Below are 24,648 nucleotides of genomic sequence, written 5' to 3' on the forward strand. Positions count from 1 at the left end.
CACAGAGCCTATGTCTAACTATAGCGCGCCCACAGTATAGATCACTTGATTCCCAAGTAATCATGTACTATTCGTCCAGGCTAGATCTAGACTGCTTTTCGTTGGGACAAGGGAGTGCTTGACTCTATTTCGTAGTCACCATCTCGACATCCAAGCCGTAGCGTTGATCACGATATTACATATTTGTAAATGTTTAAACTTGAACTCCGACTATAATCTATGACTGTACTTATCCTCAGCTTTGGTATTATTTGAGGTACAAGTTCGCATCGTTGCTTTCTATATCACTGGGTTCATTTGATATACCCCTCCATGTCTGTACTTGGCAATTCCAGGGCATAGATATGATATTCCAACTACATAGAAAGTACTACATATACACTACAACCAACAAGTACACAGCACATTCTAGGCCCTGGCTATGTCTCGCTCAGCCTACTTTAATTTTGGTTCTGTGGCTTCAGCAAGTTTCACCGGCTGGGGGTCATCCTTGTAGGTCTCGGAAGGATATCCTGGGGTGCGAATTTTAATATTGCGCTGCCTACCACACGGGTCCATTTAGCTTCCAAATATTATACAATAGTGAGGCTCATACATTCTTCTATGGTCACACAACTTCCTACTTCATGTAACCAGTCAGCAGGACATGGACCCTGCAGTTGTTTCTACCACCGTCACATGGTTCGGTGTAGGTTGGTTGCCGCACCATGTCAACAGGTGCATCTATGATCAACAAATATAGAATCTAAGGAACTAGGTACACATCCAGGAAGAAATTTCAAATAAGATATTCGATTTCAACTTTTTTTCAATTTCTTTTCAGCTCAGTACTATCGACATGTTTTCGGGGTATGGGCAAAGCAAACGAAAAGCAAGAAAGAAAGCGCAAACTATCCAATCAACTACAAATGGCAGGATTTAGGATTTAGAAGCGGATGAAGTCTTGCTGCTGCGACATCTCGCCGCTATCCACACCTTCGATCAGTTCTTCGGGAGAATCGTCGAACGCATCCGAGTCAACGTCATCCGAATCAATAGCATCGTAGTTTTCTTCCTCGCTAGACGGGTCAGAGTCATCCTCACCCAAATCGGCTTTACTAGCAGCAGCCGCAGCAGCCTTGCGGATTTGGCCCGCGCGGTCGACGTGTGGCAGCTGGCAGCGCTTCTTGTGGCAGGCGCCGGTGTTGGCATAGTCTGGGCACTCGTGGACGTGCTTCTCTTCGCATGCGTCGCCCTTTTCACAGTATCCTAGTGTTGCAAAGGCGCGGCAGACGGGGGCACCGGGTGTCACGCGGACGTGGGCGTAGCGACATTCCGGGTTGGCGCAGCGTCCTCTAAGGAAATGCATACAGGAGGGGGAGCGGTGGGGCGAGGGCTCATGGGATAGATCACAGCTACTACCTGCGGCACATTGGCCTGTCTGGAGGAAGTCCTTGCACATAGCGACCTTACTGGGGTCGTGGACGAACTGGCAAGTCGGGCCTTTGTAGCAGGTGCCTGGGAAAAGCAGACGTGTTAGTTGTTGGACATGCGGATAGGGTGGAACATAGCAATATGGCCCGTCGGAAAACAAAATACCGGTTGTTGTGAATCTTTTGCAGAGCTCATTGCGTTTCTTAACCGTATGGTTCCTATGGCAAGGTCAGTATCAAGGTAGCCATCGCTAAAATCAAAACTCACTTCTTCATGGCCACAGCACCGAGGCGGTGCAGGTTTCCATTTTTGCTTCGCACAAAGGACACATCGGCCACTGTGACGCGCTTGGGGGTATTGTTGGCAGTACTGGGGTCATCTATGAAGGGTAAGCAAATTCGAGGTGTAGAGCGAAGAGAATACGCACTCGAAATACGAATCAGTTTGCTTCCGCCATTTGCAACCCTGAAAGCAACATCATTGACAAGAATCTGGTGGCCAGCTGCAGGGTTTGCGGTGGTGGAAACCATTGCATTAGAACCTGGACCCTGTGCATATCGAAGTACTTTCGCTTTTTCGTACTCGGTCTTTTTCTGTTCTCTAAGCTTGCGCGTTCGTTCCATATCCTTTGACCTGTCCTGTGTTTTCCGATCGTAGACGGCAGGGTTGATAAGCTGCATGTGGCGATCGTGCTTCACAACCCAGCCACTACCAGTCGAAGATGGTGTCGGAATCGCTGCGCTCTCGCTGGAGCTTGCCGGAGCGGGGGAGGAGTTTGCGCTAGGATTTGAGCCAGCACCCGCAGTGTTTAGAACAAGCGTACGGTGCCGGTGCGGAGCAGCTGCTCCTCGACGTCCTCGGCCGCGTCCCCTGTAGTATGGGGCCCAGCCTGGATGAGAAGGGACATGGCGAGACACATATTGAGACTGGTGGTTAGCTGGGTGGGTCTCTTGTGTCTTGTGGCGGTTTATTTGGCCTTCTCAAATTAGCTTTATGTTGACAGTAAGCTAATATCGAGCGCACCTGCAAGTTGGCCGATTTTGGCCAGGAGATCGTCGTTTTCGCTCATGGTGACTATCTGAAGCTAAATGATGTAAGTGAGTGCCAGAGACAAGAATCTGAGAGTTTCTCGGATTAAGATCCAAAGGTGGGGAATATTTCAGAGGAAGATCTGAGCCAGTGATGCGGATGAAGCAGCAAAGACGCGCCCATTTAGCGCTGGTGTGATTCCGAGAGGTGGGTTTGTATGGTTTGCATAGATTTGATGCCTTGGGCGTAAAGAGTGGCGAAGAGGTCCGTGCTCAGCTAGACGAGGACGTCACCATCAGGGTAAACAGACGGAGTCCGCTGAGACAGAAAAACGCCTCTTCGAGGCCTGTGCAGTTCATTGAGGCCAAAGAAAACTCGCTCCAGCATGAAGACTTAACTTTACCGTCACTAGAGAGCCGCTCCATCCCCGACTTATCCCAATGAAATACTCCGCATCTCGCGTATAAGTATGTTGTACATGAAAAGTACCAGGATTGAGAAGGAAAAATAATTGTCTGATGGACCAAGGAGCTTGTTAATATGTATTCGCTGCCTATATCAGCGATATCATTCTCATGTAAGCGGACGCAGCTACCTAGGTATAGTTCGCAACATATGTGGGCATACTACTTCATCACACGCTTACCACACTATCTGAAGTTTATACCAAAGCCAGCCGGTAATTTCTGGCTTACGGGTCACTGGATTAACTTGCCTAAGCCATGCTCAATAAAAAAAATGTCTCCAAGTTTGGGGAAACCAGTTTCCCAGTGGGCCAAGGAAATGCTCAAAGAGTGGTCACTGCGAATCCTACAAAGGTATGGGCTTCAAATATAACAATCGAAGGCCACGCAGGATCATCTACTGCCACAGAGTGTATTGCAGTGGACGGGTGATTATACTCTATCCTTGAGGCAAAGCATCATCTTAGAAAGTGGTATCTAAAGCACAGATAACCAACCCTTCTCTAGAGCGATTCCAAGCCAAGGGGCTTGGTCCGCTATAGTATCTTGCCATAACTCGTATATATGTTTCGTATATCCCATTAGTCATGTCAGTCAGTACGAGTCCCTTTCTACTCAATAGACTTTCACCTACCCAACACTTCAACCACTAATGTGTCAGCCTTGCATGAAAATTGTGACTATTGTTTAGGATAAAGTCCAACATTGTATGTAACTCATTTGTTCATTCCATTCTATGACTATTTTCCGAATTAAACCTGGACTCCCAGCCTGTCCTTGAAAGCCTTAACGCCCGGACCCTGCTTATGCAACATATCGAAGCCGTTATTTTGTTTGTATTTGTTTAAACGTTCTCAAAGTGAACGTCGTCCTGATCCGTGGCCATTCCAGAAGCTGGATCCTCCTCTGACTCGAAAGGATCGTCGGCTCCTGGTGGCAACTCTGCCTTGGCATTGTCCATTGCGTTCGAGTATTGACTGTGGGTTGCCTCGGGCTTCAGTTCCCAGGTCATAGCGAAATCACCCGCCTTGACAAGGTGGGCAACCATCTCCAAAGTCTGCTTGAGATAGGCCTCTGGCTGCGCCAACCGGGCCTTGAGTGTCTTAAAGGGCCAGTATTTGAATTCGCGGAAGCACTGGAAGATAAGATCGAGAAGCTCGTTTTGCGGCATACGGGTGGACTTGTTCTCTTGGGCTTTTCCTTTCGAGGTTCGTGTGGCTTGCTGCAGACGAAGTGAGTAATCTAGCCCCAAAAAAGAAAGAGAAATGGAAAAGACACACCACAAATTGACCCCTCTCGGTGGGAAGAGCATGGCGGGCCTGGATGATCTTCCCGGGAATCTTATCAATAAAGACAGTTTCCTTTCGAGGTTTCAGAGCTTCCAGCGCTCGCTTTTCGGAGATCCGTCTGAATTCTTCATTCTCCACGGGAAGGCAATTGAATTCTTCGCTGACCGCGCCGGCGAGGGCAGTGTGTTCTAAAAATTGTGAGCAAATACAACTCCCCATGTCTGCAAGATGACATACTTGGTATCGTCTTTCGCACATAAGGCTCCCATCTTTTGCCCTGTTCCCGCCGCTTCGCTTCGCGTTTCTGGGCTTCGTACAGAACTGAGCGCGTTTCGCCAAATGTAGCCATGCGGTTCTCGACACCGGGGATATCCTTCTCGGTGAAAAGGTACGTATTGTGAGTGAGATGTGATCCAGTGCCTGATGGGTCGACCGTTTGACGCTGGAGTGTGTAGTCCTTGGGAATGTCCCGATTATCTGGGCGATCATGTAGGCGCAAACTGACCTGAGAAACGGATGGATGTCAGAATATGCCTGGCACGCCGCATGCGCATGTCTTTCTACTTACCCTCTTGATGTCGTTCGGTGTCCCCTCCACTCTCATTGTACCAAGCTCAATCTCTTCGTCATCGTCCAGGTGGGCCCAGTGCTCCCACAGCTGCCTAGGCAGACGGGAGAGCCACACATTCTGATTTGCTTGCGTGAAGTCAAGGTCTCCAGCATCTTCGTAAAGGTCTTCTTCGTCGATGTCCCTAAGGGCGATATCCTTGCTGTCGGGGTCCTGTTTGAAGTACGGGCGATCCGGATCTTGCTTGACCTGAGCCATATTTGGTGCGGGATGGCTCGACGACGGTCAGAACTTAGAGAAAGTGATGATGTAGGAAATGCGACCGTCGATACGCCGCTGAATTTATCGGGAGAGAAAGTGGTGGATGGAGTGAGAAGCGCGTTTGAGCGATAAAGTCCGCGCCACCCAAGTCTGGAGCTATTCAGTCAACCCGAAGTGGTAGGCGGTGAGAGCCAGCTCTATTTGTACGTATGACGACTTACTTTTCGACCCTTCACCTGAGGTTTACAGCTTGTATTAGGTGCATAGCTAGTGCTTTATACGCTCAACTTTAATCCAATCCCGAATGGGGCTCTGGGACATAATTACTAGCTACGTAACTAGGTAGTATTCTATTCACCTGGACACTCACTGAGCGAGACCTTAAGACCTTCCTGATTCATTCTCTCGTGAACTGTCATAACAATCACATAATTGACAAGTATCCTGCTACCAATATCATGCCTTTGCCAACTGTGAATAGTATGTTACACGATGCTATTTGCTCCCCCGAATACAAGGAAGACTAGGAGGGTCCTCACTCGGAGGGTCAGACTATTGCCCGGTGCTATGGCCTCGGGCCAGGTAAGCCGATAATGGAAAAACGCAGAAGGCTGGACAACAATTTTCTAATCCGACGACAAATTATATTAGTAGGCGCGGATGAGCAATGATGTTGAAGAAATAATCTGCCAAGATATCCGCGAGATTGCGAGTTTGATTGAACAGAGCCAAAAGAGCCGCATCACTTATTGTATGATGACCAAGACAAGGCTGAAAAAGCAAGCATGTCTTCTCTTGGCCTCGAGGTATTTACTGTGATAGCATTGGCTGAATGAGTCCCTACCACGTATTCATGCAGAGGTCAGTTCGCGGGATATGTCCAATCTGAAAGTAGGGTTGGGCGCGTATCCTCGAGGCTAGGTGATTGGCCGGGGTGTTGCCTCCCCCAACACCCCCCGGCCCCAGGCAGAGGTGAAGACATTCATGACCTCTCCTGTCTTTTTGAGATTGGTCTCTTTGGCCATTTCTTAGATCAAGCATCATGAACGAGCTCAACCCAAGCATATATACGGTCGTGTGGATAGCGCCGCTTGAAATCGAGGCACAGGCTGCCCTTCATATGTTGGACAATCATCACCGAGGCCGATTCTCGTTGGATAAGGGTGACGACTATGTCTTCCGCGCCGGTGATATTGGTGGACATAACATCGTCATCGCTACTCTACCGGCAGGCCAAGAGTATGGCACCGGGTCTGCAGCTGCGCTTGCCAGTCAAGTCAAGAAATTCTTTCCAAATCTCTGGTTCGGATTACTGGTTGGTGTTGCTGCTGGTCTCCCAAGCCTTTCGCGACAACCACCTCGTGATATCCGACTTGGTGATGTCCTCGTGGGTCTTCCAGAGGGTAACAGCGCAGGCCTCATAGCCTACGACTTGGGCAAAGAAACGGGAGCTAGTGGTTTCCAACTTTTACGAGGTGGACACGTCCTGGCAAATACCGAAACTGTTGTCCGATCAGCCATCCAGAATATCAAACTGATGGCGCCTCGGGATGTAAACGAATTTCAGCCATATTACGAAAGCATCCGGGATAAGCAGCATTCCAATGGTGAATTCAATGATCCAGGACAGGATCATGACAATCTATACCAAATAGACGATACAGGGGTTAGTCATATCGTCCAACGAGAACGGCGACCTGATTCAGAGCGAACTCGGGCGTGGTATGGACCGATCGGATCTGGGGAGAAGCTCATGAAGAACGCCCAGAGGCGGGATGAATTGAGAGACAAGCATGGCATCATCGGGCTAGAAATGGAAGCCGCTGGAACATTGAATCGTATACCTGTTGGTGTGATCCGAGGGGTTTGTGATTATGGGGATGAACACAAGAACAAAGACTGGCAACCATATGCAGCGGCAATGGCAGCCGCCTATGCCAAAGCAATTTTATATGAGATTAGACCCAAGGCCTCCGCCCCGGCATATGTGCACCGTGGTTAGTACGCAATGTATTGTTCTTATATTCCCAATATTCTTCAATCCATGAAAGATTATCCATTTCTACAAACTCCAGGAATGCATACTGACCGATTCAAATATCTTCCTAGAAACCGATGCCCAAGGAATTCAGTCAAGATTACCCGTTCGCACAGCCTTTCTTGGGAGAGAGGGAGAATTGTCTCAGATGCAACAATGCTTTGGCTCCGGATTGTGTAGAAAATCTTTGGTACTATGGGGTCTTAGCGGGTCTGGGAAAACACAGCTCGCCGTCCACTATGTCACTACCAACAAACAGTCCTACCAGTCTGTGTTGTGGATTGACGGATCGTCTTCCGCTTTGATTCATCAATCTTTCGAGAACCTTTCACATCATATTTCAGGTTACAACCAAGAGAGACCAGCTATTGAGCAAGTTATCGAGTGGCTGGAGAGAGGAACGAACCGTTCTTGGATGATGGTTTTCGACGGTGTCCCAGGAGCTTACGATGTCGATGATCCTGAGGACTTCGATATCCGAAAATACCTACCTGCCTGTGACCACGGTCACATTTTGCTGGTGACAACAGCGTCGGATCTACACCTGCGTTTAGCCCTCTCCGACTCCGAGATCCATCTGGAAGGCGTCGATGACACTACGGGCTCGGATATATTGCTAAGGTGCGCGGGAATCCAAGAACCCGAAGATTCTGGTATGCAGAAAAGCCAAAATTCTCACTTTGTTGATGTTTGACAATTTTCAGGGAAAGCGACAGCGCGGTCGATTTCTCGCAAGTTGGGAGGCCTACCACTTGCCCTTGAACAAGCTGGCACTTTGTTGTCCTACGGCATCATCCGGATGGATGACTTCAACAAGCAGTTTCAACAGCGCTTTTCTAGTAAGACCCTCAAAACTCCCACGAAAAGGTATGTAGGGTCTTATGAGAAAGGTCGCACTCTGTGGACGGTTTTTGAACTTTCATATGATGGTCTCATTCAGAGAAGTCCTGACGCAGTCAAGCTTCTTCACCTTGCGATATTTCTCAGTCCAGGGTCCATTCCATTCATTTTTGGGAACAAGCCCGAGCCGGGAGTACCTTCTGACTCTGCTCTCGAGACACCTGTCTTTGAAACGGGTCTAGCTGAGACGCAGTCATTCGGCCTTCTTTGCTGGTTGAACAAATTACGGTGGAAGGTAGAAAGATTTGGTGCTGCCGTTAATGAGCTCGAATCGTCTGGATTTGTCAAACTTTGTCGCAGTCAAAGCGATACTTCCATCGAAAGCCTTGCGGTGCATGCCCTGGTTCGTGCTTTTGTTTGTTCAAAGGCATCAGAAGAAGACATCCATGAGAGCTTAGTGACTGCTTTTCTGCTTGGTGGGAAAACACTTCATTACGGAACAAAAGGTTTCCAATTGACAGGGCTATGGAAACATACTGGTGAACTCAGCCGACTCCTAGTGGCCTTTCTTTCCTCAGTTCCCACATCATTCTTCCAAGACCCAGGTGGTAAATACTTTGTATTATGCGGAGCTGTAGCGCCTGTGTACGCCTATACTTGCCGTTTTCTGGGCGATTTGGAAGGATCCAAACGTTTTTGGGATATTGCAATCAAGTACAGACTCATTGCTGGCACGAACTGGCCGGATACCGAGTTGCACATGAATGAGATCTTCGAAGCGGCAAGCATTGATGTGAAGGTTGGAAGCTTCGATATGGGGATAGAGCGATATGAGTTGTTACTTGCTCATTGTGATCGTATCTTCCCAGACAATGATGAAAGAGTCGTCCAATGCGCTGCTGCGCTCCGCGAAGCTCGAGAAATCTCTCGAAGGCATGAACAGAACTTTGGCCGGGCCATCGTGGCACAGAGAGTCGCAAAACAAAGACCTGGTAGTCCGACATCGGGTGAGGCGACGTCATCTCTTCATAAAGCCACAAAAAGTGGAGATATAGAAGAAGTGAAGTTGCTGCTCGAAAATGGAGCAGACATTGCCGCCCCAGATGATCAAGGATGGACGCCATTACATATAGCCTCAGGTGAGGGCCACACTAATATTGTGTGTCTTCTTCTACAAAAAAAGGCAGACATAAATCCTACAGATAATCGTGATCGCACCCCGTTACATCTAGCCTCTCAATTTGGACGCTCACAGGAGGCAAAACTATTACTGGAACACGGCGCCGAAGTCGACCGTCAAGACGTTAGAGGCGAAACGGCTTTGATATGTGCAGCCCAACAAGGACATGAGCTGACTGTACGGTACTTGCTGCAACATGGACCCAGTCTGGATATACAAGACATCGCCGGCGGCACAGCCCTATATTGGGCATCATGCCGTGGCTCTGAGAAGGTTGTAGAAGCTTTGCTGAAGCATGCTCCTAAACTGGATCTACAAAACTACACTACAGGGACGGCTCTGACTCAGGCCCTTGCTGCAAAGCAAGAAAAAACGTCTTGCTTGTTGATAAAACATGGTGCTGATCCGAACATACGAGGCAGAGATGGTTATTTTGCGCTGTACTGGGCAGCTAATTATAGCCTGAATGACACCGTCCTCATGTTACTGGAAAATGGTGCTGATCCAAATCTTCAAAATGGCAACGGCCGAACGCCTTTGATAAGTGCGGCTATGTTGGGTCGTGATGCAACGATCACTTTACTGCTGAAATACAACGCTCGGCTTGATATAAAAGATAATACAGGGTCCACAGCCGCAAATTGGGCAGCTCGCGTGGGTCATCCAAATAGATCGCTTTTGTCGGAAAAGGGCGCTGCTTTCTTGAATTTTCAGGACGGCATCGGAGCCCTTCAAATGCACGAGTATATCGAGCATAAAAGAGACCCTAAAGAGATGAGCGGCGTGTTGAGAGGTCTAAGAAAGCAGCGGAGAAAGACTGCAAGGACGATGGGCGAAGCTTGGAAGCGTTTGACGAAGCGCTCAAGGAAGGGGGAGGGTAGAATGGAGAGCGATGGTGATGATGATACTTCTCAGGCTGATGACGATGATGAGAGTATCATTAGTCTTGAGTCACTTGCGCTGGGATAACATACTACAATATACTACAATATACATACTCATGTGTATTAAAATGCTGTTTTGCAGTTGTAGTTTCGTTTGGATATGCAGGATTTATTGTGTGTACCGAGAATTGGAGAGCTATAAGTGGTTGAGAAGTAAAGACGTCAATGGCAAACCACCTCAGTCGCAAGACACAAGGTACCCGGGGGCAGTCAATTTCTAGCTCTATATAGGCATGATTATAGGATCTTCATAAAACTTATTCTATGTAAGACCAAATTAAATGAGCTCCATTGTTCTGTGCCGGTATACATCCAAGCTCCCCTTATCGATAAGAGTCGGCCATCCCCACCAGCACTCCGCGTCTAACATTAACTCTCTTTACCACCTCTCCTTCATTCAACCACCAGCATGGCCTCCCAAAAGATGACCAACGCCCTAGCGGGCATCGAAACGAACCCGCACCAACCAACAAAGCTACAGCAATACACCGATCTCCTCAATGAGATGGTAGCAACCTCCAGCGGCCACGAACTAGCCCAAGATCTAGTCTACTACCTCGACTCAATCCTCAGCGAAGAAGTGAGCATCGTCGCCGCCCGCCCCCTCCTCGACGCCTTCATCACAGTCCTTCAATCCCTCGCCCCAGAAACAAAAATAAAAGTCGGCCAACACGCCATCACCCTCCTCCACACGCGCTCCGCCTCAGTCGAAGAACAAGACTCGCAGATCCGCGAGATCCTCGCAGACGCCTACGAATCCCAGGAAGAATACACAGCCGCCGCCCGTGCCCTACAAGGAATCCACATCGACAGCTCACAGCGTCTAGTCTCCGACGCCGCCAAATCCCGCCTCTGGATCCGTATCGTGCGCTACTACCTCGAAGACGACGACACCACCAGCGCCGAAGCATTCCTCAACCGCATCAAAAACCTCCCCTCCAAAATAGAAGACCACGATGCAAAACTGTACTTTAAGCTCTCCCAGGCCCGCATCCTGGATGCCCGACGCCGCTTCCTCGACGCCGCACAGGAATACTTCAGCGTGAGTCTCGTGTCGGGCGTCGACGAAGAAGACCGTCTGACAGCTTTATCCGCGGCGATCCGATGTGCGGTCCTTGCACCCGCTGGTCCGCAGCGCTCTCGCTCCCTCGCCCGTCTATACAAAGACGACCGCGCGCCCTCCGTTGAGGAATTCGGTATCCTGGAGAAGATGTTCCTCGATAGGCTCCTGACGGCGGATGAAGTTGCCGCGTTCGCGAAGAAACTCGCCCCGCACCAGCTTGCTGTTACGGCGGATGGAACGACCGTTCTCGATAAGGCAGTTATCGAGCACAATCTTGTGGCAGCGAGCAAGCTGTATGAGAATATCCATGTTGATGACCTGGGCTCGATTCTGGGATTGCAGGATTCGGGTGATCTGTCTGCTGGTGAGAAGGCGGAGGCTTATGCGGCGCGTATGGTTGAGCAGGGACGGTTGCGTGGTCGGATTGATCAGATTGATGGGGTTATTTCGTTTGATGCTGAGACTCTTGGTGGTTCTTCGGCGGGTGCTTCTAATGGGACGAAGCTGAGGCAGTGGGATCTTGGTGTGCAGGAGCTTACGGAGGATGTAGAGCGTGTTGCCACTAGTATCTCTGATCAGTTCCCGGTATGTGTTGGCTTTCGTTCTGTCTGAGGTTGTTTTTTGCTAATGTTTTGATTCTAGGAATTTGCCACAAGCCAGATGGTCCATTGAATGGTCTGTTCTATCTCGTTGTGTGTCCATCTGATGAAAGATCTACGAATTCATGCCTTTTACCTACTCTTGCATATCCTTTAGCCAGTCTGAGAAATGAAAAGCAAGCTCTATTTGCTAATATTTCTGTCTCTGTTTCTTTGAGCACTGTACTTCGTTATAAATGCTGTCGTTGAAAAGCGACATTCATGACTTCATAGGCCTGTCTATCGACTAACACGCTTCTAGATGTTTCGAGCTCGATAAATATGCGACAATCTAAATAAACACGAAACCAAATTATATACAGCCTGAAAGGACAAGGCCAGAGCAGGAAATCAAATATAGAAAATATAAACACGAAAGTTGTAGTATGAATGGTATAGGCACATCATATTCTAACACTCGGTGAAGCCGACATATATCAAAAACGGCAGGTAAAGTTGGCAAGGGTAATGGATTGCAAGAAATGCCGTGGCAAGTCGTATATGCATGAACATAAAAGTGAAGCAAAGTATTTAAAAAAGGAGTGGATGGATGGAGTCGATTGGCGTCCCCTGGCACACTGATATGCCCACTCTAGGGTTGGAACACCGTACCTCTGTTTGGTCATATTATGGGTTCCAGTAGGCCGTTCCGGTCCTGGCTCTGGCTGCAAGTAACCATAGCCGGAGCGTATTCCAGAGAAGTGTCTATTCTTTCTGCACAAATTCGATCATCTCGAAGAAGATCAGCTTCTCTCCATGTTAAACTCCCATCGCTCCAACATCCCATCTCAGCAACAAAAGATAAAAAAATATCATCACATCGTAACGGCGTAAATCAACAGCCCACCACCTCAATGGTTCAGCCTAGTAGTGGAGTCATTCCCAGGAAGGATAGAAATATCCGTCTGGACATTGATAATCCTCGGGTGAAGATCATCACCAAGATGTCCGGGCGACTTGCTCTCGACCTGTGCATTGTACATCTTAACATACTCCAGATCCGGCGAGCGGGGACTAGACTTCGACAAGAACAAAGAGTTCGTATAATCGGTATTAATATACGCCGGACCGGTTCCATTGCGCGATGTCTTCAACTTGAGTGCAGGGAACAAGCCACGGATGATGGGTAGGTTGGAGCAAATCAGACCAACAGCCGGCTCAATATGCGTCCATAGAGTTGCCTGGTAGACGGTAAAGGTTGGGTCCGTCGGACTGATCCAGAAGAGCACGACGATGCGGTAGATACTAGCGAAGCAGACGAAAGCGCCGAGTGCGAAGACACCGTTTAGCGCGAGCTTATCTTGCCATGCGCGGTGGAGGTTCCAGATCATTGGGATTGGTAGGACTAGGATGACGAAGTCCATGAAGACGTTGAAGGCTTGATTGACGATGATGAATTGCTGTGCGTCGAAACATGTTCCTTCGATGTTGTGGTCCCAGTATGCGCGTAGGGGTCGACATTGTCCTGCGCATGCTAGGAAGATTCCTGTGCCCCAGGCGGCGATTAGGCAGTTTAGGCCGAAAGTGACTTTTTGGAACTTTGGGGTTGCGAAGAGTCGGCGGTAGAAGCAGATGATGGAGATTTTGATACAGGGGCAGAGTACGAAGTAGGTGAATTGGTTGGCGAGGAAGATCTGGGTGTTGTTAGGTTGGGTTGTTAGGGTTGGACGTTGGACCTGCGGGGTACATACCTTCCAGTAGTTCGTGAGGGTTTCGGGGGAGAGATCCGCGATGTGAGCTCCATTGCCTCCAATAGCACACCCTATGATAACTGTTAGTATTGAACACAATTGTAATCCGGAGTAATGCCTTACAAAGAATCAGCTCGACCAACATGGCAATGAGGAGCACCATGGAGACCATGCTCAGATAATCATCGATGCCGAACCCGACTCTCCTCCGAAGGCGAGCGACGACCCGCAGCACCACAGAGACCAGACATAGACCGACCAAGACCGAAACGATCTCGATCATCTGCCATCCCTTCTTACTTGGCGCCATTGCACTTCTCTCAACAGCACGGTAGTAAAGGAGTGTGGGGTGCACAGAAAAAGGCAAGGTATGAATAAAAAAGGAATGAATGGGTAACGCATAATCGGGCGCGTCCACTGATATAAAACATGTAGGTACACGAATATCAGATCCCGGAGCGGTGGTACCCTAGACCTCTAAAATTCCACATTCCACTTTATCCACTCACACACTAGTGGCCGATCATTGTCCTGATAGGGGATCTCGGTTTATGCGGGCTATATGTACAGCGCCACGTGAAGGATGCGATGTGACATACCGCTTACATTGATAGTAACCCTTGTTTCTGATTTTTGGGTGTTGTCTCTTTGAACCGTACAATGGTATAAGAAGTAGTATAGCTTCATTGTTTAGGCGACAAAACAGGCCAGTGGATACCAAGTGGAGATTATCAAATGAGGAAAGATATCCCCTACGATCACCATCTGATACCACGAGTCATGCAAACCTTGAGAACCTTGTAAAGATCACTATTACTTAGACTATTGCTTTTATACTATCCATTCTCTATTTTGTACATCGTCTATATATTCTCATTTATATAACATAGAACTTCCACAGGCGAGCAAAAGCCACCCGCACCCTTGCGCGCCACCAGGTCCTCATCCACGGTTGACTCCGGGTTTCGGTTAGAAACTGACATGTAGATCCCGAAGCTCAATGGCGTCAAAAAAACCACGCTATTAACTTGCCAAGCCGTGTTTAAGAACATGCGAACGCATCCGAATATAGAAGTTGGTATCAAGTACTTTGTACTATACGAACTATGTATACATTATGCACATCGTATCACCATTGTAGACCGCTCTACAAGCCATATCAAGTGGGGGGTTCAGATAGAAAATAGCTCAAGGTCCTCACTCTTCCAGGCACAATGACACACAGTGGGTCTATTGATTGTCAAAATCTTCAGTTACCTCATAACTATGTCGATCACTAGAACGACCCCCTGAACGTGCCGATTTGGTGTTCGATGTACTCCGTAGCCTGCTGGAATTGGGTAGGTACAGCACGAGTCTGTGATCCACAGTGGGAAAAAAAACCCGCATTAATCCTCGAAAGCAGAAAAAGCAAAAATGAAGTTTGAGCCAGTCAAATAGTTGGTCGCATGGCGCGGAATAGCGGGCGACCAGTTGGCAAAGATCGTCCAGATCCGAATTCTGTACAATTGGTGGAACCGAGGCATATGTATGTTGTAGAGTAAAAAAAAATATATTTATCCATATTCTCTATATTCCCCATTACTCTGTAGACCTGCAAACACACATTCTATACCTCTCTACCCCTCCACCATGACAATCCCAGCCAACACTGGACTCACCGTCCCCCTCCTAATAAACGGCCTCGAAGAAACAACCCCCAAAACCTTCCCTGTAACAAGTCCCTACACCAATACAACCATCTGGTCTGCCTCCGCCGCAACACCCCAAGATGCAATCCGCGCCGTTGAAGCTGCCGATGCCGCCTTCCCCTCATGGTCGCAGACAAAACCAACCGTGAGACGCGACATCCTCCTCAAAGCTGCCGATATCCTCGAGTCCCGCACCGACACTAATGCCGAGTACATGCGTCAAGAAATGGGCGCGGATGTAGGCGCCTCTGCGGGGTTTGTTGTTCCGCTTGGGGTGCGCATGCTACGTGAAGTTGCGAGCCGCATTACATCGATATGTGGCAGTGTGCCTGTCGTCGAGACGGAGGGACAGAGTGCGATTATCTTTAAAGAGGCGATGGGTGTTATTCTGGGGATTGTGCCATGGTGAGTACTTCCAGCTTTAATCTGTGTTTTCGTGGTGGGGAACGGGACCTTTTTACATTTCCATGGAATTTCATTCAATCACAAGACTAATTATTGGTTCTACAGGAACGCTCCCTACGTCTTCGGCATTCGCTCCGCTGCCTGTGCCCTCGCAGCTGGAAACACAACAGTCCTCAAATCTTCCGAATTAACTCCCCGCTGCTACTGGGCCATCGGCCGTGCCTTCGAAGATGCCGGCCTCCCCACCGGCTGTTTAAATATCATTCACTGTGCCCCGCAGGACGCCCCGGAGATCGTGAATGCCATGATCGAGCATGAGGCTGTGCGGAAGATCAATTTCACCGGTAGCACAGCTGTCGGTCGCAAGATCGCCCGCGCCTGCGGTCAGAACCTCAAGCCTTGTCTGATGGAGCTGGGCGGGAAGAATAGCTCGATTGTGTGTCATGATGCTGATTTACAGACTGCTGTGCAGGGAGTGTTGGCGGGTGCATTTTTAAATGTGAGTTTGAGCTACACTACATATATCGCTTGTCGAATATCTACATCTATATCCACATCTGGTTCCTCCTAGTCAATAGCTAACCCAGCTTCTTTCCTGTTTAGTCCGGCCAAGTCTGCATGGCAACCGACCGAATCCTCGTCCACACCTCCATCCTCCCATCCTTCACAGAAGCCCTTCAAAAGGCCCTCGCAGCCGGCGCCGCAGCCTCATCCCTTCCCCCAACACTCGTCAACACAGCCTCCAAAACCCGCGTCGAAGCCCTCATCGCCAGCGCCATCTCAGCAGGCGCACACTTCATCTCCGGGTCTGCAGACAGTATCCCGACCGACTCCGGGGTGCGCATGGCACCCGCCGTGCTGGGCGGCGTGACGGAAGACATGGCGTTGTGGCAGGAGGAGTCTTTCGCGTCTGTTGCGGCGTGTATGCCGTTCGATAGTGAGGACGAGGCGATCCGTCTCGCGAATGGAAGTGGGTATGGACTTTCGGCGTCTGTTTTCACGGAGGATCTGCGGAAGGGCTTGGCGATGGCTAGGCGGATTCAATCTGGGTATGTTGTGTTCCAGACCCGGATTTCGATTTGCGTGGATTTGTGGATCTGTGGAGACTTTTTACTGACTTGGTTACAGGGCGGTTCATATTAATAGTATGACGATCCATGATGAGCCGGCTCTTCCTCATGGTGGTGTGAAGAATAGTGGATGGGGTCGGTTCAATACTGATGAGGGATTGAATGAGTTTTTGGTTACGAAGAGTGTGACCTGGATGGATTAGGTTTATTTTGGATCTGGCATCAGCGTTTTGATTTGGTAATGCTGTTTGGCTGTACATGTGCATTGCAGGTTTGCTACCTGCTCCCAAAGCCTACACTGTATCTCTATGTAATTTCCATACCCATAGCTCACTTGTCTCGTCCGAGAAGTATACTTTCTCGGTGGGTATTGACCCGAGCCCGGCGTGGAGCAAATTCACAATATGCTGATAATATGTGGCTATTGTCAAGAAGCTGATGAAGTGCAAATCTGAATTTGAGGCATCTCCCAGTTTATATTGTGCAAAATGCTTATATTTCGGCATTTGAATCAAAAAAACACGCGGTGACATATGAGGTCATCAGTCCCACTGGGGCAATTCCCATCCCCGGATTAGGTCAGCCCCATATTTTCTGACCACCAATCAGAGGTCACATATTCCTCATCCGGCAAATGAGTTTGCCTGTTTCCGGTATTTGTCCACTTGTTCTTTCGGTTTAACATTGCCCAGGTGATTCATTTGGATATCCACGCCGTATTACATGCCCTTTATGCCTTGGATTTACCTATACTTCATAGAAAGGCTTCAAATATAAAACATTGTACTTTCTCCTCATCATGCCATGCACTCGGGAATTCCGGACCGCGATTCTTATTCCGAGGCTCACAGCGTGGACAGCTCTTACTGCAACCTTGCAAGTACCGAGGAAGCCGGAATTCAATGTCCCACTGTTTCTCGGTTTCTCAAAAACATAGCACTCCGTATATTCTACTGTAATTCCGGTGACTTTCCGACCGGTATCTTTTTCTATTCCCTAGGAATTTCTCACTGGAATGTGAGATAGATGCATGTGAAAATGAATTCTAGACTATAGTTACATTCAAATGTTAGTTATATCGCATGTGATCCCCCCCTTCCCCAGATCGTCCGTAATGAAACAGACAAACCAGAGGTAGCCAATTACTGTTACGGGTACCCCATCTTTCATCTCCCCACGTCTTTTTTTGTGCCTCGGCCGATAGACACCGTCGGCATCTGACCTTCTCCGAACCCTTTAAGATCCTTCATCTCTCTCCCTTTCTGTTTTTACTCCATATCTCCCTTTATCTCTACACATAACATAATGGCTGCACCTCAAGTAATTGTGGTCGGTGGTGGCCGTAAGCATCTCTCCCCGCATTCTCTCCGTATTCAGCTGACCCTCTCCAGTCTCCGGCCTCAGCGCCGCACACACTGTCTACCTCAATGGCGGCAACGTCCTCGTTTTGGACAAGCAGGCTTTCTTCGGTGGTAACTCTACCAAGGCCACCTCCGGTATCAACGGTGCCCTCACTCGCACCCAGACCGATCTCGGCATCCAGGACAGCGTCAAGCAGTTCTACGAAGATACCCTCAAGTCCGCCCGTGACAAGGCCCGTCCCGAGCTCATCAAGGTCCTGACTTACAAGTCCGCCGCCGCTGTCGAGTGGCTGCAGGATGTCTTCGACCTCGACCTCACCCTCGTCTCCCGTCTCGGTGGACACACTCATCCCCGCACACACCGTGGTCACGATGCCAAGTTCCCCGGTATGGCCATCACCTACGCCCTGATGCAGCGATTGGAAGACCTCGCCGAGAAGGAGCCCGGTCGTGTCCAGATCGTCAAGAAGGCCAACGTCACCTCCGTCAACAAGTCTGGTAACAACGTTACCGGTGTTACCTACACCGTCAACGGTGAGGAGAAGACCGCCGACGGTGTCGTCGTTCTCGCTACCGGTGGTTACGCCGCTGACTTCGGTGACACCTCCCTCCTCAAGAAGCACCGCCCCGACACCTTCGCTCTGTCCTCCACCAACGGCACCCACGCTACCGGTGACGGTCAGAAGATGCTGATGGCCATCGGTGCCAACGGCATTGACATGGACAAGGTCCAGGTCCACCCTACCGGTCTCGTCGACCCCAAGGACCCCGACGCCAAGTTCAAGTTCCTGGCTGCCGAAGCCCTCCGCGGTGAAGGTGGTCTCCTCCTCAACGCCGACGGCCAGCGCTTCTCCGACGAGCTCGGCCACCGTGACTACGTCTCCGGCAAGATGTGGGAAGAGAAGGAGAAGGGCAAGTGGCCCATCCGCCTCGTCCTCAACAGCAAGGCCTCCAAGGTCCTGGACTTCCACACCCGTCACTACTCCGGCCGCGGCCTGATGAAGAAGATGACCGGCGCCGAGCTCGTTGCCGAAATCGGCTGCGGCGAAGCTGCCCTCAAGAAGACCTTCGACGAGTACAACCTCATCGCTGACGGCAAGAAGAAGGACCCCTGGAACAAGCGTTTCTTCCACAACATGCCCTTCAAGCTCGACGACGAGTTCCACGTCTCTCTCATGGAGCCCGTCCTCCACTTCACCATGGGTGGTATCGAGATCGACGAGCACGCCCAGGTCCTCAACGGCGAACAAAAGCCCTTCGACGGCCTCTACGCCTGCGGTGAACTCGCCGGCGGCGTCCACGGCGCCAACCGTCTCGGCGGTTCCTCCCTCCTCGGCTGTGTCGTCTACGGCCGTGTCGCTGGTGACTCCGCTTCCCAGCACCTCTTCAAGAAGCTCATCACCACCGGCTCCTCCACCGCCGCCTCCCAGCGTCTCGGCCAGATCTCCCTCCACATCGACCCCAGCACCCCTGGCAAGATCTCCGTCGAGTGGGGCAGTGCCGCCCCCGGCACAGCCCTGCCCGCTCTCGCTGCCCCTGCCCCTGCCGCCGGCGCCGAGGCCCCCGCCTCCAAGCCCGATCCCGCCAACTTCCAGATCCCAGAGACCGAGTACTCCATGGAGGAAGTTGCCAAGCACAACACCAAGGAGTCCCTCTGGGTCGTGGTCAAGGGCGTCGTCCTCGATCTCACCAACTGGGTCGATGAGCACCCCGGCGGTGCCAACGCCCTGTACAACTTCATGGGTCGCGATGCTACCGAGGAGTTCGCTATGCTCCACGACGATGAGGTTATCCCCAAGTACGCCGCTCAGACTGTGATCGGTCGTGTCAAGGGCGAGACCCCTAGCCTGGAGCTGTAGAGGTTCTATCAAAACCTTCCTTCTCTCATGTCTCTTCTCCCTGACGACTGCTCTCCCTCGATGAAATAAGATCCTCCAGCGTGTGATCTCTCATACCCCCGTTTCGTCTCTTTCTGTTGTTTCTTGTGCTGGCTTTGGCATGCTTGGATCAAACTGTTCTTGTGTAACATACATATATGGCTTATTTTGGAATATATTCTTTGGAATCATAGATTTTGGTTTTGATGTAGCTGTTGTAGTTGTAGCTCTGGTGAGTTGTTGAGACCATCTGTTCTAGGGTTTGGGGTCCGCGCCTAGACCCTTGGAGACCCCTGGTACACTCGGTAATCAAAAGACGGATCCTGAATGCCGTAACTGCCCAGGTAGAATGTCAATAACAAGCCTGTTTTATCGGCCCATCTTTATACAATCTGCCAAATACTACTCCTAATAATCGTGCCAAGCGCCCAACACCACCCTGGTGGTGTTGGTGTGCCCCAGTCAACGGTAATTCCCGGTCAACGATAAATCTAGAAATTAGGTACCTTTTGTATGGGCTTGTCGTACAAAAGGTACAAAAGATATAAAGTTAACAATATCCATTTTTGTCAACCCCCCATATGGGTAGGGAAATTGCAGGTGTATATATATATACTCAAAGTACGAGAACAGTTTAAGTTCTACATACAACTTTTATATACGGTACTTTTTTAATCTGCTCCTCACTTTCACACAAATTGTTTAGAATTAATTCTAGTATTAGAATGACCTAATCATACTTATATTATAATAGTACTCTTATTTATCTTTCTAGCAGTTCGAGGGTTGACGAAAATGGATATTATCAATTTTATATCTTTTTGTACTTATTGTATGACAAGTCCATACAAAAGGTACCTAATTTCTAGATTTATCGTTGACCGGGAATTATCGTTGACTGGGGCGCACCAACACAGCTTCCTGTGTTGGTCTGTGTTGGTCGCTTAACACGATTACCTCTCTTATATCTAGCCTAATATTTACATACATCAATCAAATGCGATATTCTAGCCCCGCCACATGCAAACCTTCCCATTCTTCCATCGTCCCATCTAAAAAGGACTAGCGCTATCAACGTGACCGTTCATCCTAGCGGTCTCGATCCTATCCAAGTGAAAAAAAACCTCATAGTGGAGCTATTCAATTAATCCTACTAGGAATTTAGTCCTACATTGGTTTACTGAAGCGTCTTCATCAGCTGCATTACACGTCAGACCACCCTGACGTCAAACTGTGATCAGCACTACATCTAGTTCTACCTAAGTATACTGAAGATTCCTGAGGACATTAGCTGCAATACACGTTAGACCACAAAATTCCTGACGTCAAACTATGATCCGCACCAAGCTTACATCTAGTTCTACCTTGGTTTACTGAAGTTTCCTCATCAGCTGCATTACACGTCAGACCATAATATGCCTCACGTCAAACTGTGATCAGCGCTACATCTAGTTCTACCTAAGTATACTGAAGTTTCCTGAGGTTATCAGCTGCAGCACACGTTAGACCGCACAATGCCTGACGTCAAACTATGATCAGCACTAAGATTACATTTGGTCCTACGACTCCTACCTGGAACATTCCAGATCCTAAACCGAATGAAGGTAGTGAGGAGTGGAGCTGGAGTATCTTGATGAAGTCCTCAACTGGGCCTGTAAACTATTCTAGGTCTTAAAAAGATGTCATGATGATCACAACCAAGACTGAAGATTCTGAATTCGGCTCTTTGTTCTATTAGGCAAAAGAGGAATATAAATACCTACATATTTCCTGCCTATGTGCCTTCGAAATCGTAATCAAACTATATCAAATTAAAATACCAAATTAAACTACCACTTTTGAGTTGACTATACCTATCTCCGCGATTTAATACCATCCCATTTTCTACTATCTCAATATGAAGTCTCTTCTCCTTCTTGTGCTGCTCTATATCCCATTTTCCTCTGCTACCTGCGCCTTCCTAGGCGGCCAAAGGTGCAAGAAGGCCGGTGGATCTGTCAATGGTGATTATGAAAGAACACTGGACATTTGTAACGACGTTCACAGTGATATGTGTTACTGTGTGAAAAAATCCGAAGATTACTGTACGGCGTACAACAGTACAGAGGCCAATGAATTCGACCAGGAGTGCACAAGCCAAGTGGGCTGGACTACGTTCAATTGCTAGCTTACTCGGTGTTTGATCAGTATATGAGATGACCTTGAACGGAAAAACTTGACAAGATTAATGAGATATGTGCTATTGACCAGCGTGTTTGAGTGTGAACTTAACGAAATATGTTTTAACAAATGTGCTAATAATCGACGTGATCGATCGCAGAGCGGAGGTTGGAGCTCTCTGTCGTTGTATGGAGTTTTTTCCCACTGGGTTTTTATCTCGGCCGACAGTTAGCGAATAAAAGCTGATTTTACAACGATTTTCACATTGTACAAATGGTTACAAGTCTGCGTCAACAATCCTCGGCACTTGGCCACGATGGCCTCTTGAGGTAATTGTTTAGACCACGGGACACTGAACATCACTGAGCATTCACTAAACATCAATTAATATACACGTGACTGATCAGGCAATGATCAATGCGGGTGATATGAGTCCGTGCTAATATCTACTCAGTGAGCCTGAGCCTGAGCAACATACCAGCGCCGGTAGCTCAAATAGGAAACCGCCAGAGAAAATCCGGTAAATATAGGTACATATAGATGTACATGGTATATCGAAACCAAACCTAGAGGGCCCTTACAAGCCCACATAACCTATACCTCAACCCCCCTACTCCATATAAATCCCAATGTATAATTCAATCACCCCTTCATATGCATCAAAATCATCTTCAACCTCCTAACAGCAGGCCCATCCTCCCCACCCAATCCCTCCCCAACCCCCTGCTCCTCAATCTCAACCCTCGCCTCTTCAAGCACAGGCTGCAAAAACCCCCAAACCTCATCATGATACCTCTCCTGCACACCAACCCAATCCCCCGCCCCAGGAAGATCCCTCAAAACAGAATCACGAAGCGAAGTAGAAGTAGAACCAGCCATAACCGTATCCCCCTCCGCAAACCCAATCCCACTCCCAACCCCCTGACTCAAAAAAACATCAATATCAGGAACAAGACTAGCCCCCGTTAACCGACTCTTTTTCTCCTCGTCTAACCCCATCCCCTTCCGGAATGAATCAAGAACCTCCCTCTCGCTCGCAGAAAGCGGGACCGGTAAAGCGGCGATATCAATCTCGGTATCCGGGACAGTCGTCGGGTCTTCGAAATTCGGATCGAAGTTTGTATCCGATAGCAGGGAGACGACGGCTGATCCGTCGTCTGTGTTTGGGGTATATGTTGTCGTCGGGTCTTGTACGTGCCATTGGCGCTGCCAGACGGTTTCGAGTTGGTGTTGGGTTGGGTCTTGGGCGCGGGCTTTGCCTTTCCAGGTTGAGGAGGGGGTTTGGAGGTCGTTGTGGGATTGGGGTTGGGGTTGGGGTTGATTTGTAGTTGTAGTTGTTTCATCTACCATTCCATCATATCCGTATGCATTTCGCTGGAATTCGTCTTCTGTCAAGGCTGGTAGAGCGAATCCACCCGGTGTGGTATCGTGTTCGCGGAAAGCTTGCGCTGCAGACCCTGACCCTGACCCTGACCCTGACCCGGAACCGAGACCTCCATGCTGTGTATTTGCGGGTAGATCCCTGCTTGTCTGTGTGTTTGGGAGGGACGATGGACCTGCTTTGCTCGTGCTTGATGCTAGCGTGTTGATTATGTCGGAGCCCGGGTTGAATGCGCTTTTCGCTAGGCCTGTTGCGGAGGTTTGGATGCGGGATGCTAGGGAGGGGTTGGGTTGGGTGTTTGAGGTTGATGGAGCTGGGGCTGGGGCTGTGTTGATTTTGGGGTTGGTGGGATTGCCCCGCTGGTTCTCTTGGTCGCTCATTGGGTTGGGTTTGGGATTTTGCCCTGGAGGAATTTAAAGATTAGGGATTAGGGATTAGTTGAGACTGAGGTTTAAGGGTTGAGATTCGGGATGGGGTAGCTCTTGTCGGTGTTCGGCTTAATGTGCCTGGGCCGGATGATGTAGGGAAGCATGTGAAGGTCGATTGGGATGAAGGATATTAGGGTAATATGGACTAGAATGGGGGAGATAGTGTATTATCTAACAGTCAATAGAGTTACTCGGTGCTTTTACTTGTAGAATCTTAAAAATTAGACTCATTTAGAAATATGACACAGCTCGGCATTCCCATATATATACTTCTAGATCTATATATTCATATGAAATACTCTCAACATTAGCACATAGATGTTTCGGATTGGAATAGCTTCAATTGCATTTGCATCCTCTACTACTCTTAGATGGCATATATACCAATGCTTAATTTGGCGGAGACCTGTTTAGGCCTCAAGGATGACGACAGAGGCGCATAGTACAGCTTCGGGCATATTGAGGATTAAATACAGATTGAAAAGAGATAGATTCAGCTCAATATAAGCAAATAATCAGATAATAACCTAGAATTCCAATTGCTATTCCAACTTCCATCCGCAGTTGTCGGTTGTATACGGGTTGCAAGGCCGGAGAGGGGCGCAAAGGGCAATGTTACAGTCGTTGGCAGTGTTGATGTCAGCATATGTTCCAGGTACCTAGGTATGCCCGACCTAAATTGAATATTCCAATCTCCTGAATCAAATTATTTTAATTTTTTTTTCCATGAAATTGAATACTACATAGAATACTTCAACATTGACGGTGCCCAAGACCGTTCAGCGGTATCTCCGTAACGAACTCCCCACCACCGCCTCAACTTATCTGGGCAACTTCACCTCATTTTCCTTGTCTTT

At 49.0% G+C, this 24,648-nt stretch overlaps 9 protein-coding genes across 9 annotated transcripts; 5 read left to right on the forward strand and 4 right to left on the reverse strand.

Moving 5' to 3' along the window:
- Positions 1-925: 925 nt before the first annotated feature.
- Positions 926-2,482, reverse strand: N7517_003790 (CCCH zinc finger protein; the record flags this gene model as incomplete). Its single annotated transcript, XM_056721520.1, has 5 exons — positions 926-1,497; positions 1,579-1,631; positions 1,681-1,792; positions 1,841-2,389; positions 2,437-2,482. 5 exons carry the CDS (start codon positions 2,480-2,482, stop codon positions 926-928), a joined length of 1,332 nt encoding a protein of 443 aa, XP_056577770.1.
- A 1,268-nt stretch (positions 2,483-3,750) lies between these two features.
- N7517_003791 (transcription factor IIF subunit TFG2) lies at positions 3,751-5,021 on the reverse strand (the record flags this gene model as incomplete). Its single annotated transcript, XM_056721521.1, has 4 exons — positions 3,751-4,128; positions 4,187-4,383; positions 4,433-4,700; positions 4,764-5,021. The coding sequence occupies 4 exons, from the start codon at positions 5,019-5,021 to the stop codon at positions 3,751-3,753; spliced, it is 1,101 nt and encodes a 366-aa protein (XP_056577771.1).
- A 1,045-nt stretch (positions 5,022-6,066) lies between these two features.
- N7517_003792 (uncharacterized protein) lies at positions 6,067-10,051 on the forward strand (the record flags this gene model as incomplete). The annotated part of the gene is made up of 3 exons (XM_056721522.1): positions 6,067-7,021; positions 7,134-7,715; positions 7,767-10,051. The coding sequence occupies 3 exons, from the start codon at positions 6,067-6,069 to the stop codon at positions 10,049-10,051; spliced, it is 3,822 nt and encodes a 1,273-aa protein (XP_056577772.1).
- A 384-nt stretch (positions 10,052-10,435) lies between these two features.
- On the forward strand, positions 10,436-11,761 carry N7517_003793 (PCI domain-containing protein; the record flags this gene model as incomplete). The annotated part of the gene is made up of 2 exons (XM_056721523.1): positions 10,436-11,674; positions 11,732-11,761. The coding sequence occupies 2 exons, from the start codon at positions 10,436-10,438 to the stop codon at positions 11,759-11,761; spliced, it is 1,269 nt and encodes a 422-aa protein (XP_056577773.1).
- Positions 11,762-12,578: 817 nt separating this feature from the next.
- Positions 12,579-13,728, reverse strand: N7517_003794 (uncharacterized protein; the record flags this gene model as incomplete). The annotated part of the gene is made up of 3 exons (XM_056721524.1): positions 12,579-13,361; positions 13,419-13,489; positions 13,542-13,728. 3 exons carry the CDS (start codon positions 13,726-13,728, stop codon positions 12,579-12,581), a joined length of 1,041 nt encoding a protein of 346 aa, XP_056577774.1.
- Positions 13,729-15,050: 1,322 nt separating this feature from the next.
- N7517_003795 (aldehyde dehydrogenase) lies at positions 15,051-16,787 on the forward strand (the record flags this gene model as incomplete). Its single annotated transcript, XM_056721525.1, has 4 exons — positions 15,051-15,514; positions 15,620-16,013; positions 16,118-16,563; positions 16,643-16,787. The coding sequence occupies 4 exons, from the start codon at positions 15,051-15,053 to the stop codon at positions 16,785-16,787; spliced, it is 1,449 nt and encodes a 482-aa protein (XP_056577775.1).
- A 1,086-nt stretch (positions 16,788-17,873) lies between these two features.
- Positions 17,874-19,804, forward strand: osm1 (putative fumarate reductase Osm1; the record flags this gene model as incomplete). The annotated part of the gene is made up of 2 exons (XM_056721526.1): positions 17,874-17,926; positions 17,976-19,804. The coding sequence occupies exons 1-2, from the start codon at positions 17,890-17,892 to the stop codon at positions 19,802-19,804; spliced, it is 1,866 nt and encodes a 621-aa protein (XP_056577776.1). The 5' UTR covers positions 17,874-17,889.
- Positions 19,805-21,719: 1,915 nt separating this feature from the next.
- Positions 21,720-21,989, forward strand: N7517_003797 (uncharacterized protein; the record flags this gene model as incomplete). Its single annotated transcript, XM_056721527.1, has 1 exon — positions 21,720-21,989. The coding sequence occupies one exon, from the start codon at positions 21,720-21,722 to the stop codon at positions 21,987-21,989; it is 270 nt and encodes an 89-aa protein (XP_056577777.1).
- A 635-nt stretch (positions 21,990-22,624) lies between these two features.
- On the reverse strand, positions 22,625-23,743 carry N7517_003798 (uncharacterized protein; the record flags this gene model as incomplete). The annotated part of the gene is made up of 1 exon (XM_056721528.1): positions 22,625-23,743. One exon carries the CDS (start codon positions 23,741-23,743, stop codon positions 22,625-22,627), a length of 1,119 nt encoding a protein of 372 aa, XP_056577778.1.
- Between the last annotated feature and the right edge of the window lie 905 nt (positions 23,744-24,648).

This window comes from Penicillium concentricum (assembly GCF_028827145.1).
Source record: "Penicillium concentricum strain IBT 3081 chromosome Unknown utg000002l_segment0_segment0, whole genome shotgun sequence".
Classification (NCBI taxonomy): Eukaryota; Fungi; Ascomycota; class Eurotiomycetes; order Eurotiales; family Aspergillaceae; genus Penicillium; species Penicillium concentricum.